This window comes from Carica papaya, chromosome 4, assembly GCF_054855325.1.
Source record: "Carica papaya isolate Zhongbai chromosome 4, ASM5485532v1, whole genome shotgun sequence".
Lineage (NCBI taxonomy): Eukaryota > Viridiplantae > Streptophyta > Magnoliopsida > Brassicales > Caricaceae > Carica > Carica papaya.
The window spans coordinates 25,284,878-25,302,938 of record NC_142312.1 but is presented as its reverse complement, the minus strand read 5'-3'; the positions used below and the strand labels follow the sequence as shown (position 1 = coordinate 25,302,938).

The 18,061-nt window shown below is 33.9% G+C and overlaps 3 protein-coding genes across 8 annotated transcripts; 2 read left to right on the top strand and 1 right to left on the bottom strand.

Moving 5' to 3' along the window:
* The first annotated feature begins 260 nt into the window (after positions 1–260).
* Positions 261–2,246, top strand: LOC110812577 (gibberellin 2-beta-dioxygenase 1-like). The gene is made up of 3 exons (XM_022039391.2): positions 261–740; positions 836–1,184; positions 1,717–2,246. Exons 1-3 carry the CDS (start codon positions 337–339, stop codon positions 1,969–1,971), a joined length of 1,008 nt encoding a protein of 335 aa, XP_021895083.1. The 5' UTR covers positions 261–336; the 3' UTR covers positions 1,972–2,246.
* Positions 2,247–5,057: 2,811 nt separating this feature from the next.
* Positions 5,058–13,490, top strand: LOC110812509 (coiled-coil protein (DUF572)). 4 transcript variants are annotated; one of them, XM_088218395.1, is made up of 12 exons: positions 5,058–5,430; positions 6,556–6,628; positions 7,599–7,827; positions 7,993–8,142; positions 8,247–8,381; positions 8,523–8,588; positions 9,158–9,208; positions 9,313–9,408; positions 10,415–10,502; positions 12,169–12,358; positions 12,800–12,885; positions 13,252–13,490. In XM_088218395.1, exons 3-11 carry the CDS (start codon positions 7,630–7,632, stop codon positions 12,828–12,830), a joined length of 1,005 nt encoding a protein of 334 aa, XP_088074521.1. In that variant the 5' UTR covers positions 5,058–5,430; positions 6,556–6,628; positions 7,599–7,629; the 3' UTR covers positions 12,831–12,885; positions 13,252–13,490. The 4 variants fall into 4 exon arrangements, with proteins under 4 accessions (XP_088074521.1, XP_088074524.1, XP_088074522.1 ...); XM_088218398.1 differs by having other exon boundaries at positions 12,169–12,691; positions 13,252–13,466; XM_088218396.1 differs by lacking the exon at positions 6,556–6,628.
* A 150-nt stretch (positions 13,491–13,640) lies between these two features.
* Positions 13,641–17,521, bottom strand: ICR1 (interactor of constitutive active rops 1). Of its 3 annotated transcripts, none has more exons than XM_022039387.2 (3): positions 17,454–17,521; positions 15,107–15,180; positions 13,641–15,007 (listed from the first exon to the last, which is right to left on the bottom strand). In XM_022039387.2, exons 2-3 carry the CDS (start codon positions 15,118–15,120, stop codon positions 13,876–13,878), a joined length of 1,146 nt encoding a protein of 381 aa, XP_021895079.2. In that variant the 5' UTR covers positions 15,121–15,180; positions 17,454–17,521; the 3' UTR covers positions 13,641–13,875. The 3 variants fall into 3 exon arrangements, with proteins under 3 accessions (XP_021895079.2, XP_021895078.2, XP_021895080.2); XM_022039386.2 differs by having other exon boundaries at positions 17,211–17,516; XM_022039388.2 differs by lacking the exon at positions 17,454–17,521 and adding an exon at positions 16,540–17,182.
* Between the last annotated feature and the right edge of the window lie 540 nt (positions 17,522–18,061).

Below are 18,061 nucleotides of genomic sequence, written 5' to 3'. Positions count from 1 at the left end.
AATTCCCAAACTGGCTCTTACCAAAAAGATTCTGATGTGAGCTGATCATCCCCTGTCCCCATCAACATTTATCAATTATTTTTGCTAGTGTTACGATTTATAAGTATATTAGTAGGACTATCGAATATCATATATTCAGATGAAAAATCTGATTTTATTTATTTAATATTTTTTTTAGTTTTTATTATGTTGTATAATATAATAATCCTATCTCACCCATCTTCCTCCCTCTTTCCCCACTATAAATAACCCACCTCACCTCATACCCATTTGCTCAGACACTTCCCACCTCCTTCCTCCTCCCAAAACTTTTCAGCTTCATTTTCAGATACTACAATGGTGTTATCGTCAAAATCAGTGACGGGACATCAGTTTCCGTTCATGGGTTCTACCCACTCCAACCCATTCTTCCCTCCCATTCCTCTCATAGACCTCTCCCAACCCGACTCCAAACACCTCCTCGTCAAAGCCTGTGAAGAATTCGGATTCTTCAAGGTCATCAACCATGGAGTCCCTATGGATTTCATCACCCGATTAGAATCCCAAGCCAACAAATTCTTCTCATTGCCGCTCACCGAGAAACAAAAAGCTGGGCCGCCGTGTCCCTTCGGGTACGGGAATAAGAGTATCGGTTCCAACGGCGATGTCGGCTGGGTCGAATACCTTCTTCTCACCGCCAATCATGATTCCATCCTACAAAAATTCGAATCAATTTTTGGTGAAAACCCAGAAAGTTTTAGGTACCCGGATGAAATAAAACAAAATGAAATATATACCCAAAATCGATTTAAACCCAAATTTTATCTTAATTGAAATGGGTTTGTTTTTGTTGCAGGGATGTGTTGAATGATTATATAGGGGCAGTGAAGAAAATGGCTTGTGAGATACTTGAAATAATGGCGGATGGGTTGAAGGTTCAAGCGAGAAATGCTTTCAGCAAATTGTTAATGGATAAACAGAGCGACTCTGTTTTCCGACTGAATCATTATCCTCGATGCCCAGATTCTGAAGCTTTGAGTGGTAGTGATTTGATTGGATTTGGTGAGCATACAGATCCACAAATCATATCTGTGCTTAGATCCAACAACACCTCTGGCCTGCAAATCTCTCTCAAAGATGGCACTTGGATTTCAGTTCCACCTGATGAGAGCTCCTTCTTCATCAACGTTGGCGATTCATTACAGGTGAAGAATTTTCTTTCATTTTGTAAAATACCCAGAAAATGATTTTACTCAATTCTTACTGTTTGGATAGACTGAGGGTGTATGAAAAAGTTTTTTCTTGGTTTTTGTTCATCTTTCTAAGATATCTTACTTCTATCTCAGACTATATATATATATATATTAATATTATTTAAAAAATAATCTTAATTTGAAGTACCACTGTTATTATTTTATAAAAAAAAAAAAAAAGAAAGATTTTGTTGAATTTTGGGTATTTGATAATTGGATGGGTCATAATCATCATGGCCCTCTAGAAAGGTGTTTTTCTTTTGGTGGTCAAACATGTTGTAATAATTTATCATGTGTACATTTATTAGGGTTTAGCTGTAAGACCTTGTAGAAACTTCATATTCAAATGCTGATATTATTATTATTCTTTACTTTTTCTCTTTGAGTTTTTTTTTTTTTTTTAGGTTATATTTTTTGCAGTGTTCGTATCTCGTTCATGATCATATGTGTGTGATTTAATCAATGAAATTTGAATATCATGCAGGTGATGACAAATGGGAGGTTTAAGAGTGTGAAACACAGGGTAATGGCAAATGGGGTGAAAGCAAGAACATCGATGATTTACTTTGGCGGACCTCCGTTGAGTGAGAAAATAGCTCCTTTGCCTTCTCTCATGGAAGCCTCAGAACAAAGTTTATACAAAGAGTTCACATGGTTCGAGTACAAAAAATCTGCTTACAACTCTAAACTGGCTGATAATCGACTCATTCATTTTGAGAGAATAGCCGCTTCCTATTAGTTCCCATATAAACACACTACTCATCAAAACCGTAGTAATCATATATAGTGGTCAAAATGTATACATAAAACCAGCCATGCACATTAATTAATAGGAGAAAAACAAATACTTTTTTTTTTTTTTTTTTTACCCTTTATGTCTTTTTTACATAAATGATAGAAAAATTAAATTAAAGCTTGTGAATTTTCTTTCAATGTATCTATATATGTATATATATATGTTGTACGTAATCCCTTTCTTCTTCCATATTCATAAATGTGTTTTTCGCTTTTAAATTTTGGCTTCTTCTTAGCATTTGAGTCAATACATGATTTCATTTTCTTCTTGTCAATTTCAATGGAAATCTTATCGTAAAACAAAATGAAATTATATAAATGAATCTTTTGGGGGGGGTAAATATTAATATAAAAAATAAAAAAATGTATGTAGATATATAGATATATGTGTGTGTGTGTGTGAGTAAGAGACGTACGGTGGGGTGGGGTTAGGGACCACGAGGACAAGACAATACCGTGGCGAGAACCGCGTGGAAACTGGAAGGACAGTGTCTTCAGATTGAGACACCTTTCACTTTTCTTTTATTTATTTGTTTTTAAAATTTTGTATTATTGTTTATATATATATATATATATATATAGAGAGAGAGAGAGAGAAAATATTGGTAAATAAATAATAACTATAAAAAAATTGAAGCAAAAAAAACATTTTTGGAACACGTGGAAGTAGATACACCACTCAACTAGGGTAGTAGTGAGTTGAGCCGTGGCTAATTTAAGTTCCACATGAACTTCTGCAAAAAGTGCTTACATTACATGAAATCAGCTTCATATATATATATATATGTGTGTGTGTGTGTGTGTGTGTGTGTATATATATCTATTAATTTTATTTTTGGTATTTGCTTCATTTATTATATTTATTTGTAGCCAATTTCGGTTATTTACATGTTTTTGTATATGTATATTGTATAATGTAACTGCCTAGTGCCTGAATATTGAAGAACTGGTATTCAACCAACTTTCAATTTTCAAGTTGTGAGAATAATTCTAGTAGGAAGATTATATGTATACATTCATAAAACAAAATGTTTATGTTAACTTAATATTATTACATAACAAATGATGAAAGGACAAGTTGCCTGTAACTCAAAAAAACAAAAAAAAAAAAACAATAATAATTCATAATCATTACATATTAAAAGTATTGTTAGAACAAGATTTAAACATGATATTAATATTTTTTTATTTTTAATTAAAATACATCGAGAGCGTATAAGAATTATAAAATATTTAGTAATTTTCCAAATTAAACATCCAAAAACAAATAATTATTATTGAAAAAAGAAAAAAAAATTGATTTGTGAATAGAATATTGAATCTAGTACAAAGATCCAAGCTATTGATGGAGAGACAATAACACAAAGGGCAAAAGATTTATATGATGATTTGCATATGGGATATTGTAATATCTCCCTTATAAACTTGATTTCAGATTATTCTTAATAATATATTTGTAAATTAATTTTTTATCAAAACAATATTAATTTTTTTATTTTCGGCTTTAGGATATTAAGAATATAAAAAATAAATCATCAATAAATCTGAGCAGCAGTTTGAATTTTCTTTCACTGAGAGTGATTTTTTTAGATAAAATATTATTAAAAGACATAAAAAAAAAAAAAAAAAAAGTGAGCCTACATTTCTTATATTTTGGAGAAAATATGATGTAATATTTTAATTCATTATGCATGCAATACTATGTAAGTTTTGATTGAGAATGCATTATTAATGCATTTCATAGCGTTACTGAATTTTAATTTGATTCAATTTATTCAAAATATTATAATATGTGCGCCTAGCTAAACTTGTACATTTTCTAATAACATATTGATATAAGAACTTAACTATGCAAATGTTATTAGAGTAATGAACTTTTACCCATTTATCTTGAAAAATTAATATAAATATTGTTATTTCACCAATAGCATTTTAAGTAGCAAAGTCAAAACTGTACCTCGATACGTTACTATTTCCATACTAGAGTTTAAGTTGACTCACTATGATCACTATTCTATTGGAGTTGGGAGGAAGCTCAAAGCTAAAGAGATTAAGTATTAAAGAATTATCGCATGTATTTTTGAATATTTACTATATAGAATTTAACCATAAATTACATATTTACTACATAATTAAATCAATTTTATTTATACTCCAAACTTCATAATAAATAATTTATTAAAAGATGAATTATTAAAATATTTAATTTGAACTGAATATATGAAATTCACTGGAATTTAAAATGACATTCACATTTAAATTATATGTGTGTATTTTGTAATTTATTCTTATATTAAATTAAAAAAATTCCATAAATTGATGAGTATAATTTACTTAAAGAGAGTTGCTCTAACGTTCAAGTTAATAGAAATGGAAGTAAAAAAGTTGATGCAATAAATTTATTTTACAAATTTTTGAAATTCTCATGAGAGACATTTTTAACTACTTACATATATGTTAATAGATTATTGAATACTGTAACGCTAACCTACTCCCCTTGATTATAAAATCAAAAACATGAATTACGAGAGCGTAGGGTTTGTGGTCCAACAAAATTGTTGGTACGAAGAGATGATTGAGGGACGTGGCATTCTATAGAAAAGTGGAGGTGTCCTTCTTTGAATTAATGAAAGCAATCTACCAATTAATTCCTATTTTTCTTTTTCTTTTTCTTTTTACTTTTTGTTTTCTTAATTCATAATAAATTTAATTAAAAATTTTGTCCCCCTAAAACTATATGCCCAACTTTACTTTTACACTTCCAAACCTCCTACTACTACTACTACTACTACTACTACTGCTACTGCTACTTCTTCACTCAATTATATTATTATTATTATTATTACTACTATTATTCTTTATTACGATGTCACGAAAAACAAAAAAAAAAAAAAAAAAAAAAACCCAATCTGGCCCTCCCCCTTTTTGTGTCTCATTAAATTCCAACCCATCAAGACCCGGCCCGAAAACAAAAAAAAAGCCCGGCCCGAAGACAGAAGAAGACCTGCTTCAAAACAGCGTCGGTTTGCGGCACCAGCGTCGTTTCAGAAGAAGCCTATCCCCTGCTTCGACTCATCCAACTCGCGCGAGATCTCGCCAGAGCTAAGAAGCGTTTGACCCAACGGCCGTGAAGGACGGAAGGGGGAGGACCACTCCGGACCTTCTCTATACTATAAAAGAAAGAGGACGAGGCGTTGACGAGGGAGAGTTAATCAGTAACGGAGGAGAGGGAGAAATGAAAAGAAAGAGGAGTCCGTTTTGATCAAGGGAGAAGTGAAAAGGGGAAGAAGTTGGGGCAGTCCATCGGCAACGGGAAAAACCAAGGAGAAAATCTTCAGAGAAGAAAGGGCTGAGAGGGTCACACAGACTAATTATTTGGGATATTCCGGTCTTGGTCCCATAGGTAAATTCCCGAAACCCTAAACCTGCTATTAACTGTTGCCTTTTTCTTCGGTAACTATATATACGATTTGATGAAGGCTGGGTAATTCCCATCATCACAACATTGCACGTGCTTCTCTTATTGTTTTCTATTTACTGTTTGGTTTTTCATTTTTTTCTTTTTTTTTTTTCTCGTATGAACAAGTGTAAGAGGATTACATTCATTCATTTGTAGCTACTGTTTTGACGATAGTTATAGCTATTTAGTTTTATTTCTGTAGCTGTGTTATTGTTTGCTCGTAACTTTGATGTAAGAACTTTAACATGTTTCATTAGTCTTTGACTTAGAACTTAAAATAGAAGACTTCCAGCTGAAATCAATGAACTTTGTCATATACCTTTTCACCCGGGACCATTCTTCCGACCTAATTTCTTTAGAATTGACTTGTGCATCTATCGGTGTGTAATTCCACCTTAAGTGGATAAGTGCAACTCCATTGCGTTTTCTTGAAAGAAAAAAAAAAAAAAGTTGTTCTCATGGAGTCCCTGGAGCCTAATCATCTCAGTTGTGACAGACACGAGTGTAAGTATTGATGTAACTTCAATTATTTGGCATATCTAGTTATCTTAAAGAAGTCATTGATTAAAACATAAAGGGTTTCAAGCACACAGACGCATGGCCATATAGGCATATGGTATGGATCCTGATTCTTACCAGTATACAATCATAAAGGGTGTACGTTTGATATATATTAATGCATACTTTTCTATAGCCTATATGCGTATGGGTTCTGAAGAACTGGAGTAGGAAAAAGATGTATACAAAAAAATTATGCTTGTGATGAGGTTATTATTCATTAAAAGATGATTTGATAGCTTAATAGTCATTTTTAACATTTTAAACTGGGGCAGATTGAGAAAGCATGCTTAGAAGCCCTTCCTGGGCTTTGAGATTGATTGGAAGTTGATAGGGAATTCTCATGAAGGACCATATTCATTGTTGTTATTTGTTTTAAAGGATTAAATTTCCAATTTTAAGGGAAGTGTTTTGTCAAAATTGGTAAATTCTTAAAAACTTTAAAGCCAATCCTTAAATTTCATCATCTTTCTTCGGAGGTACTTATGTTTGCTTGACGCAATGTCTTAGGAAACGAGGAGACCTCACCTTCCGCCTCACATCCTCGACTATAAGCGGTGGGTTGCTTAGCTTCATCTACTAGGTGAGCAACTTACTCTAATCTCTAGTGATTCACAATTAATTTATCATGCATTATCTTCATGAATGAGCGTGTTATATAAGTGATACTAAGCTGTTGGAACCATATGGAAAATGAATTGGCTTGAACAATAACGAGTAGGTTTAATTGGGTTGAGATAATCTCTCCTTTTCTCATTCTGTTAAGGCAAGAGTCGATGGGCTCAAGTTGATCTTTCCCTCCTATATGTAAATGTCTTATGGCACCAAAATAAATTCCCTTATATATGTGCAATGCCAAAACCCCTCTAGTGAGAAAGGTTACGGATTAGGCATGTGAATTTTCCTTGAAGAATCACCTCCAAAATTTCTGTTGAGCCAAGCATAAAATTATCTGGGTGTTTCATTTCTTTTATTTTTGCTTCCGCCACAATTATATTGCATATGGTGGTTAAAAATGTTTTATTAATTAGTTACTTTTCTTAAAATCCAAGCAATTGCATGGTCTTGGTTAATTAGAGGATTTCACGAAGTCTATATTTGGTTTCTTTGTTGCTTTGGTCTAGTAGCTATCGTGTGGTTGGATTGTAAACATTTTAAACATGTTTATTGTTTGTATCCTACTTCGAAATTATGGACTGTGTTGGTTCCATTATTGATAAATAGGACAGGTGGTGGATTATGATGCAGTGGGTGGGCTATAGCAGCATCTACCCACTTTGAGGGGATAGATATGCAACCCCATATCAACCCCAGGTATGGGAGGGTTGGGGTAAACAGGAAAATTTTGGGGGGAGGGGGGTTAGAATGGAAACCGCAGCCTACCTCTACCATCCTATGGTCATCCCTAAACTGCTTGTACAGTAAGAAATATAGGAGCTTGTCTTCAAATTTTGGTGTATTTCCATTCTTCTACTCTTTACTTTTTGTGCCTCATTATGTATTTCTCGTATTAAACTCCTTTGCTTAATATTGTGTTCTTCCTATGTTCTCAGGTTTTTGCTAGATCCCTGAGTACTAGAAAAAATGGGAGAGAGGAAGGTATTGAACAAGTACTACCCGCCGGATTTCGATCCGTCTAAGCTGCCTCGGATCCGGCGCCCCAAGAACTTGCAAATGAAAGTCCGAATGATGTTGCCCATGAGCATAAGATGCAAAACTTGTGGCAACTACATCTCTAAAGGCACAAAATTCAATTCACGTAAAGAAGATGTCATTGGCGAGGTATTTGATCTTGATGTTCTATTTTTTGATTTATCTTTTTTTGTGTTTATTTGCTTGTCTAGGATCACTCTTTAAGTATTGAGTTTTTAAGCGAGTGGTTCTTAATTAATGCTTGATAAACATTGGCTTTGCTAATTCTTTGTGGTTTGAGATAATCTTCTGCAGACTTATTTAGGAATCCAAATATTTCGGTTCTACTTCAAATGCACCAGGTGCTCAGCTGAGCTCACAATAAAGACTGATCCTCAGAATTCGGATTATGTTGTTGAGTCTGGTGCCAGTCGTAACTTCGAACCTTGGCGAGAAGAAGATGAGGTGAGGGGCTTTTGCAGATACAATTTATGTGTTTGGGTCTTTGATTTTTAACAATGATGTGAATACAGTTTGGGACCTATTTGATGTGTCTCTACTCTTGCCAGGAAACTGAAAAAGAGAAAAAGAAAAGAGAAGCTGAAGAAATGGGGGATGCGATGAAGTCTTTGGAGAACAGAACTTTGGATTCTAAGAGAGAGATGGACATCATTGCTGCCCTTGATGAAATGAAATCCATGAAGGTAATTTTATGTAAATATTTGTCATATTTACCTCAATTTTGATTTATACGAGAAGGTGCAATCTGACATGCTATTTGGCCAGAAATTGTATTCCTTGTTTGGTACTGACAAAAGGTCGCTTTTGCTTTTCTTCATTGGCAGTCTAGACATGCAACTGTTAGTGTAGATGCAATGCTTGAGACTTTGCAGCGTACAGCTGCCGAAAAGGTATGATGGTTTTGCTATTTATTTATTTTTAATTAGGCACTTTTCTCATTTTTTATTTGATACAATGCCTAGGGAGCAAATACTTCCCTGGTTTCTTTTAATTTATGTTAACATGTGCATCATTTTCTCCTTGTAACAGGCAATTACGATAGGCTTTATCCTAGATTTGTTGTACTAATTACATAATAACCTAGTGTGTAGTGTAGTACTGATGTATGATTTTTTCTGTTAGAATCAGATGTTGAAAGTAAAATATGGTGATTAATGTAACCTTTTGATGTATTTTAACAGTAGCAACAGTGTTGGTTTATATTCATCCCAGTTTATGGGAACTTCTCAGAAAAAAAGGTTATGGGAAATTGCCAGTTGATTCTTTTAGAATCTCTCTCTGAAACTGCTTTTATATCGTTCTTTATTTCTAAATCCATGGTTTTGGATCTAAGAAAACAGTAGAGCATCTCACTTTCTATCTATACTCATGATAGACATACCAAGATTCATCTAATACTCAGTTCCAAATTCCAATTTTATGCTTCTGATTGTGTTGTTGGATTTTTACTTTCCTGTAGGAGAAGAAATTGGAAGAAGAGGATGAAGCACTCATAAAATCAATATTCCATGTCAGTATTCCTATTCTCCATTGCAATGTTCTTTCAGTTGCTTCCTTGCTCCACTTTCTTTTGTTTGGTTGTTTCTATACCCATTTGTTTCGACTGTAAAATAGGGGCCAAAGGAGGAGATAATTCGAAGAATTCCTGATGAAATTTTGGATGATGATGATGATGATGATGATGATGATTATATGACTCAGCTTTTAAAGGTGAGTAGGTAGGCAAACATCAAACATATCTTAGCTAAGTTTTTCTTATAATCTTTGTCATACAAAGTTTCAAAAATCTTTCCATTTAAATTGGTGCGCCTTCGAAGTTTTAGCATTCGGTTCTGTCAGAGAACAATTATCTATATGGTAAACATCAAAATAGGCTTTTATTAGGTGGATAGTTTTCCTTTCAAGCGTCATAAAGTGCTGCAATTAGTGAAATCAAGAACTTTTTATTGAAGGTTTTATTGCATTCCTGGTACAGGCTTATGCCCTTTATATTTTTTTTTCTCCTGTTACAATGTTGTGGTCAATTCTTGTTACATTGTGTAGATTCTACTGTTGGGGAAATTGTTTATAATTTTTGTTGTATAGCTAAAAATGCTGTCTTTTGTGAATTTTCCTTTTTATCCATATAGAGGTTGGATAATTTTCATTTTGGGTCACCAATAGTTTGCTACACAAACAAATAATTATCCACACCCGTAGCCACCAGTTGAAACTGACTGCTTGTATATTTTTACGTAAAACGTTCTCTATAAACTCATCTCATTTCTATTTTTAAGAGCTTTAGTTGAATTAGTTTCTTCAGCGTGAATTATAGGGACCATAAGAGTAAAGTCGGTAGAAAATTTAACATTCGTAGATGATATAGAATAGTTTTGAGTTTGAGGGATCTAAGCTTTTTTTTTTTCTTTCACGTGGTTTCGTTCAAACATCAACCTGCTATTCATGGTCATTTAAGTTTCTCTGGCACTAGTTTTCTTCATCATTGTGTATTCCTTTCGCCAAAGTTCTTCGATATTTTAGAAGCATATGCTTTTTTGAGCACCTTGTATTGATCATTGATGTCAAGTTTCTCATGATGTTATCACAATTTCAAAGTGGATTCCAGTATTTTTTTTTCATTTTTTTATAACAATTTCCAAAGCTTATGGTTTGCAGGTGGTAAAATGTTGGTATATTTTCTACTTCGATAGTTTATGATAATTTGCTTGTTATGCAGAAGAGAAAGATTTCTGGAGAAGTTCCTTCCAACCCCACTACTGATCTTTTAACAGAGGCCAGTGCATCTGACAGTTACAGCAATAGAGGTATGGGACATACATCGAGATCCCCTTTTGAAATGATTTGATATATTTCTAAGGCCCTTTGCCCAAATGCTGATGCCCCTGCCTCCTCACATGGGGAAGTTGAGGTTCAATCCATGTTAGTGGCATTAGCATCCTTAGTTCTTGCAATATCCTCCAAAAGAACTAATGGAATCAAAATATTAAAGAATGTTTTAGTACATTATTTGGTTGAAAAATAGTTGTATAAAAATTTAGATTTCATATCGTTCATAGCCTTATGTGTCTCTCAAATAGAAAAAAAGAAATATTATAGCTATGTAATGAAGATTATATTGCGTTATGTCAAAGAATGTGAAATTTTTTGTTGGGTTATTTTCACCTGAACTTTTCTTTTTCACCAAGCTTGTTATCTCTCTCCTTTAAATTGCTCTCTCAAGGACTCTTGAGAGAAACAGAAGGTTGTTTTTATTTAATTGCATCTAAAAAAGTTGTGGGGTTATCTCAAAAAAAAATTATGGGGTCGTATTATCTAATTATTAGTATTAAAGTACAATGCTATATTTTAGGTGGATGTTAACAAGATAGTGCAATCATGCTTCCTGGTATTAACGCTCTCTAGTTGTTAATTATAGGCTTCTAGCAGTATCACCATAGGTATTTATTATGGTTCAAAACTTCACTCAAATTTCTTTACAGATACAACTTTGTTTTGAGTTTTAAATTTTTTTCTCGAGAAGAAAAATTGAAAATTATATTAATTTGTTATTTTTAATCTTGAAAATTATTTAGCTTTCTCTCAACTCTTTAAACTTTCATATCAATTGGCTAATTATTAAGCAACCAAAATATTTTCTAAGTAAAAATAGGGTTTAATAAAATATTTAGTTTTTTAACTTCACCCAAAAATTTCTTTTCAGATACCAACTTTGTTTTCAGTTTTAAATTTTTTCTTGAGAAGAAAAATTCAAAATGATGTGAATTTGTTATTTTTAATCTTGAAAGTTATTTAGCTTTCTCTCAACTTTTTAAACTTTCATATAAATTGGCTAATTATCAAGCAAACAAAATATTTTCTAAGTAAAAATAGGGTTTAATAAAATATTTAGTTTTTTTTATAACTCTTATCTATTCTTCTATTTTATGCCCATTCTCTCCTTTTATAACATTCTTATGTTATATCTTAAGAAGAATTGATTAATAATCTTTCCAAGTTCTGGAGGATTGTGTCCAATATCTTTGTTTTATTTTACTGGTATGTAGAAAGAAGTTTTAACATTTATGTTACATATTTGCGTGAAGGGAAGCTTGTTGTTAACAGAAGACTTCCTAGAAGTCCTTTGTCTACAAGTCATATATTTGGTGCCTTTTGGATGTATCTGTTAACTTCCTATTTTATAAACATTTAGACTTTTGATCGAAGCATTTGTGATGAATTCCAGTTGTCTTTCCGTCCATCTGAGCGAAGGTTAGGAAGACTAGTATAAAATTTCAACCTGAACTAGGGGTCTTGTAGCAGAATTTAAATCTTTTGTATAAGGTACATTATTGTCAATCGTTTAAAAGAAAATACTAGGTTTTTGGACCATAAGCCTTTATCAACAAAATCATGAGGATTCTCTCTTCAAGATGCATTGCATTGATGTTAATCTGGCAGTCAGCATACTGAAACCTTTGTGCTTGTTTTCAGATAATTCAAATGCTCAAGGGACAAATAATACGAAATCCACTTCTAACTCTTTACCAGTCAGGATTTTGGTGATTAAGAAATCAGTTGCAGCTTCTGATATGAATATTGCGGCAAAATCAGAAGAGACCAACGCAAACACTGCATTGCAATCGTTGTGCCAGAACTATGAAAGTGATGAAGATTTTGATGGGTGATTGATTGTGCAGTGCTAAAATTTTATTCTTTACCATAGTAATGTATTCGGTTAATTCAGAAGTTTTAATGTTCTGCTTTGGAAACTTAGTTGAATATTGTTGAAAAGAAGTAAATGATATTTTGGAGCATCAGATCAGGAATTCTTGTTGATAATATGTACATATGGAAACAGTTGTCTGGCTTTTCCCTTTCGAAGGGTTTCCAGCCTAGGTGGGGTGATAATCCTTGTGGATGCTTTCATGTGGCAGCTATTTCAAATTGATGGACTTGTTAGGGGATTCTAGGTGAAAATAATTACAGCAGCCTCTGCAGCTGAGTTGATTGAGCTGTTAGTGACAGAACAGTTTGTTTTGATATTGACCAAGATTTTTCAGAATTGTCACCGTTCTGTTTCCGTACATGGTATCTCTTACCAGTGTTCTTTTCTTTTCTAAAGGCATTTGATGGAGCAGCTAATGTGCACGTAACAAGGAGCTTACCCATCAAATATAGAGCAAATGACCCCTGGTGTAAATCGTTCCTGTAAGTGCCCACGTCGCAGTTTACAGTCCTATATACATAAAAGAAATTATTTGAACATTTCAAATTAGCTTTCATACTTGTTCAACATCTCGAAATCATAAAAGGTTATGTTTAAACTCCAGAACTTAATGTACAAGAAATGATTTGAGGAATGTGGTTTTTGACACTACTTATAACAGTCCAAATTTTATTATTGGTGGTTACAGATATTTGCACAGCATTTTCAATTAATAGAACTAATGTACATAATCGGTTATTTGTCTGAACTGTTAATGTGAAGTTGGATTACTCTTACTGTCAATCTTTATATGGTCATCTGAGTCATAACTGTGTTTAACTCTTATAAAACTGTTTCAAATTGTGCAGCCTTTTTTGGAGAGAGATTTGCTGTGAACATGCTTAGAGGAAATTGATACTTCAAAATTGAACTTGTAGCCTATCTTTTGCCAAGGGAAGATTATAAATTCTTTGGTACTGTAGCCTGTAGTTATTTATGGTGACTCATAAAATATTGCTTGCTGCTTATGTTTCCTTAGATTTCAGTGAAAGCCTAAAAAAGCTACTGATTTTTTCCAATCTCATCTTTTGAATTGCAATTCAATTCATATCCATCCCATCATTTCAGTTGCTGTTTCTGATGATCAACAGGAACTAATTTAAAAAGAAAAAAGGAGAAATGCAAAGTTAAAAGTAAGTATACACCTGCCTACAAAGTAATTTGGAGAAATGTTGGAATATTGTTTGCAGTCAGGATATGATGAATGGCCTGTATCATTAAGGGTCCCAAAACCTTGCCCATAAAATAAACCATTAGGTACTAATATAATCTAAGAGGTTCATATTACTTAACATGATAATAGTAACAAACCCATGAGCAGAAGGCGAAAATGCCATGACATCGAGACACAATGTCAACAAAATCTGAAATGGTAAGCAACCATATCATTCCCCACCAGCATCTTACAGAACACTAAAAACTGATGTGAAGACTTACTTCTGGCCTTTCTTTTTCCACAGATCTCCAAACATTTTCATGCCAGAACCCTTGCGCTTTCCACTTCCAAAACCATCATCCAGATCATCAACCATTCCAGGTGATCCAACAAAACCAGTGTAACCACCAGTAAGTGGCCCAAACACACCAGCATAGTGTTTGTCCATGGAACCACATCTCTCGGAAATCCTCCCGTTCATCTCCACTCCACCGGAAAGTACTGCTGCTGCAGCATCTGCTGCCTTTTTCCACTGCTCTGTCTGCACTCGCATCTTCTTCATCTCTGCTTCCAATGCTTCCTTTGCGCCCTCCATAGATTCCAGCTTCTCTTTTGACTGGGCAGCATTCCTTTTACTTGCTTCTAGCTCTTCTCCAATTTGATTCAACCTCAGGGTCATTTCCTCTTCCTTGGCTTGAGCAGATGACAACTTCCAGGCTGCTTCATTTAGTTGAGTCCTCAAGTCCTCATTTGCCTGACCCAACTCCTCTATGTCCTTTTCTTTCTCTTCTAACTTGGATTTAAGCATGTTTATCTCTTGGTTCTTCAAAACCAAGTCTTGAAGAGATGGCTTCTCTGGCTCTGTAATTGCTTGTGGCTCTGTTGATATGTTAACTGGTTTGGTTTCTTTTTCCATATGATCGTCTAGTTGGTCAGGGTCAACCTTGGGTTCAATTGCCACTTTCTCTACTGGAACTTCAAACACATCAGTTTCTTGCTGATTTTCATCAGGAACTTCATCTCTGCATAAGTTGCTATCCATCCTTTTAGCTTCTTGAATTTCATCTCCAGAGTTCTTTTCTTGTACTTTCGCAGCATCCAAAGCAGCTGGTTTCTTGATTTTCTTTTCCAGTTCTTGTTCAGCTTCTATCTTTGCAGCTTCAGCTGAAGCCAACTGCTTCTTCAGATTCTTCAGCTCTTCTTGTGCTTGACCAAGTTGTGATTCCAAATCTGCAATCCGGGTACCAAGCTTCTTCTGGTTTACTGGGTCAGATTGGGGAGCACTTCTTGGGGAACGACGTTCTCCTACCTTTGGGCTCCGATCAGTAATGGGCCGATGATGCAGTGGTTCAGATTCAGAACTCGATGACCTCAGCCGAGGAGACTGCCTTTGAGGCACTTCTGATCCCCTATTGATCATTGAAAATAAATTAAAAAAAATCAAATTTCTATGAAATTATGTCCAGCTAAAGAAGTTCTATTAAATATGTCACATTAGGTTCTCTCACCTTGATCTTGGCATTTGGCCGGCTTACAAACTTAAAAAAGCAAAGATGGAGCAATTCACAAAATGTGCTCTGACCTGAGCAATTAAAACGTGATCAGAAATAATTAAACACATCTACCATGTTAACTAGGATGAGAGCTGGTAAAAACAATTAAGGTGATGCATGTATAAATATCAAAGCCAAGTTAGACGCCTAAAATATGCAAAAACCTGACTTCAATTTTCTTCAAAGTTACAAAGCTTGTAATATCAGAGGGTTTTACAGATTGAAGAAATAGTAAAAGGGTAACTTGTTAGTATTTCAGGCATTAGTTGGGAGAGCCATAAAAGGTCAAAATTATATAGATAAATGACCCACTACTGCAGTAAAGATCAATTTGAATTCTGTCCCACCACCAACCAATATCAGTCATAGTTTTTTTAATAGTTCATGAGGAGGGGTTAGTAGATTCACTCTTTGTAATATAGCATTATGGACATTTGAATAATTGCTTTTCAAACAGTCTCACTTGGCCCACCATATGCTCATCTGAGCTACCTGTAACACATCATAACAGGGGCCATCTCCAGGAGCAGGTATACAACATTTTGTTTTCAGTAATTGATTATTGTAAACAATTGGCTCTTACAATGGATTTTGCAGGTAAATTTTATTGACAAATCCACCCGAGAAATTTTTTGGCTTCCAAAATTCATTTAACAGGAAGTTCAGATATAGAACTAGGACGAAATACTTCAAATAATTATAACAGTTCTTTTCTTTTTCCATTTCTCAAGATAGTAGGAGAATATGGAAACAAATTGGCTGGATTAATCCCATTACAACATCCTATTCAGATAATAGACCACTTCTGTTTTCTCGGTTAGGCTATAAGAACGAGCACACAGTTCAAGATTCGAATCCACACGCTCAAACAAAAAGATGAAAGCATTAAACATCCAAATAATGAATGGTTTGTATAATAAACAACGTCAAAAAGAATCGTCTTACTGCCACCAAGAAAACCTTACTGCACAAGTATCCATAGATAAATTGCATAATCCACAGATACGTAGTGGTAAGTTTGGACAAGAAAAGGCCAAAACAAGAACAACAATATCAAAAAAACAAGAGCAAGAACACCAAAAGACAAAAAAAAAATAAAAAAGACTACGTATACACATTCACACAAATATTACATATATGTATAGATATATAAGAAAACAAATACAGGTTGTGAATTCAAGATCACTTTAAGGTCTTTCGATGAGTTTGCATGTCTCTGTGCTATTGGGTTTTTGTAAAGGTGCCAACTTGCTTTATGGGGCAGAGCAAAAGCAAATTTCCTTTTTGCTACTAGCACCACTCTCTCGACATTTCTGCCATTTGCTACTACATCTATGGATCAGCTTTTTTGAAAACAAAAACTAAAGTAAAAAAAAAAAAAATCTGACCAAGGTGAAAGATCCAGGAGCAAACTGTCTTACACGCGCCGCCACGCGCCGATGCTTTCCACAACAATTGATTGAAAAAGAAGAAAGAGTTTTTGTAATGGGGTGCAGAGATAAGTCTAAAACTTGAACATTGATTGTGTTCAAGCTAAAGGATTGAAATGTTCAAACAGATTAATGATTCATACTTCACAAGGCAAGATCTGAGAGAGACTATTTGAGAATTTCACGTTTGACCAAACCTAAAAGAAAGAGAAAATAAATTACTGCCGTAGCATTTGCAAAGACAAAGGTCAACAACAACAGTGGTTAGCTACTGACAAGGATTAGATCTTAAAAAAAATAATTGTTATTTTATATATAAAAAAAAGGTCCCGAAATCTCTCTCCCTGTCTCTCCTTGAGATCCCAGAGCACAAGTCTCAATATTGGAGTAAAAATGAGGAAAAGAATAAAAAAGAAAATGAAATTAAGATCATGAGTAATCAAGATACTGCAATCTCTTCTCTTTCTCAACTTTCTTAGCAACCAAACAGCTCATAGAACAGAAGAAGTATATATCTTTGTTAATCTCAAACTTCATGCATGCCTTACAATGACCCAGAGAAAAATAAACAAGGTAGAGAGAGAAGTGATTTTTCAATAATGAGAAACAATGAAAGGAGTGAATCTGACCTTGATATAAAGAAAACCCAGTTAGCTTCTCGTATAGGAGTTAAAACAGGAAACCCTTGATACATATAAAGTATATATTTTCCTATATGGGCATATGTAGAGACTTTCTGATAATGGAAGGCAACGGAGAAGAAACAGAATGCAAATGGAGAAGAAGAGGGAAAGAGAAGAAAAATAATGAGCTTTGTGGTAAATTTTTTGAAACAGAGAGAATAGGCGGTAAAATACACACAACCCACAAACCTGTTACTCTGTAGAGAGGAAAGGATTTGAAGTTTGAAATAAAGCTGATAGTGAATATTAATGTAAGAGCTGGTTTTTAATAAAAGAATGGCAAGGAAGAGGAGAAAAGAGTAATTTGAGTTGTGGGGGAAGAAAAATCCAAGGTGTATCTTGTGGGAGTACCTGTTAAACTGTTCTTTTTTGTCCGTTCTGAATAAAGTTCAAACCTTTTTTTTTTTTTTACTGCTTTTCCAACACTCTCTTCTTCCAATAAACCGAGCAAGCAATTTAATCCAATAAAACAATCCTGCAATGGCACTGAGTCTCTTATTTTCTTTAACAGCGTTCCTTATTATTGATGTAATAAATTTCAAAGTTTACTGAAAGTAAAAGTTAAAAAGTAAATTTGTCATTACAAATTCACCAAAGCTGATCTGACCAATCAAGTAGACAATGGTTTTAAGTCTCATAATTTTATTGGTGATAAAATTCACCAAAGTATATATTTGTTAGAGATGCAAACATTCTGACTTCCTACAAAACTCATAATAATTGAAGTAAAGTTGGTGTAATAATAAGTCTGAAAAATCTGCCACCAGAAACTCATTTCATATCAATTTTAATAATTA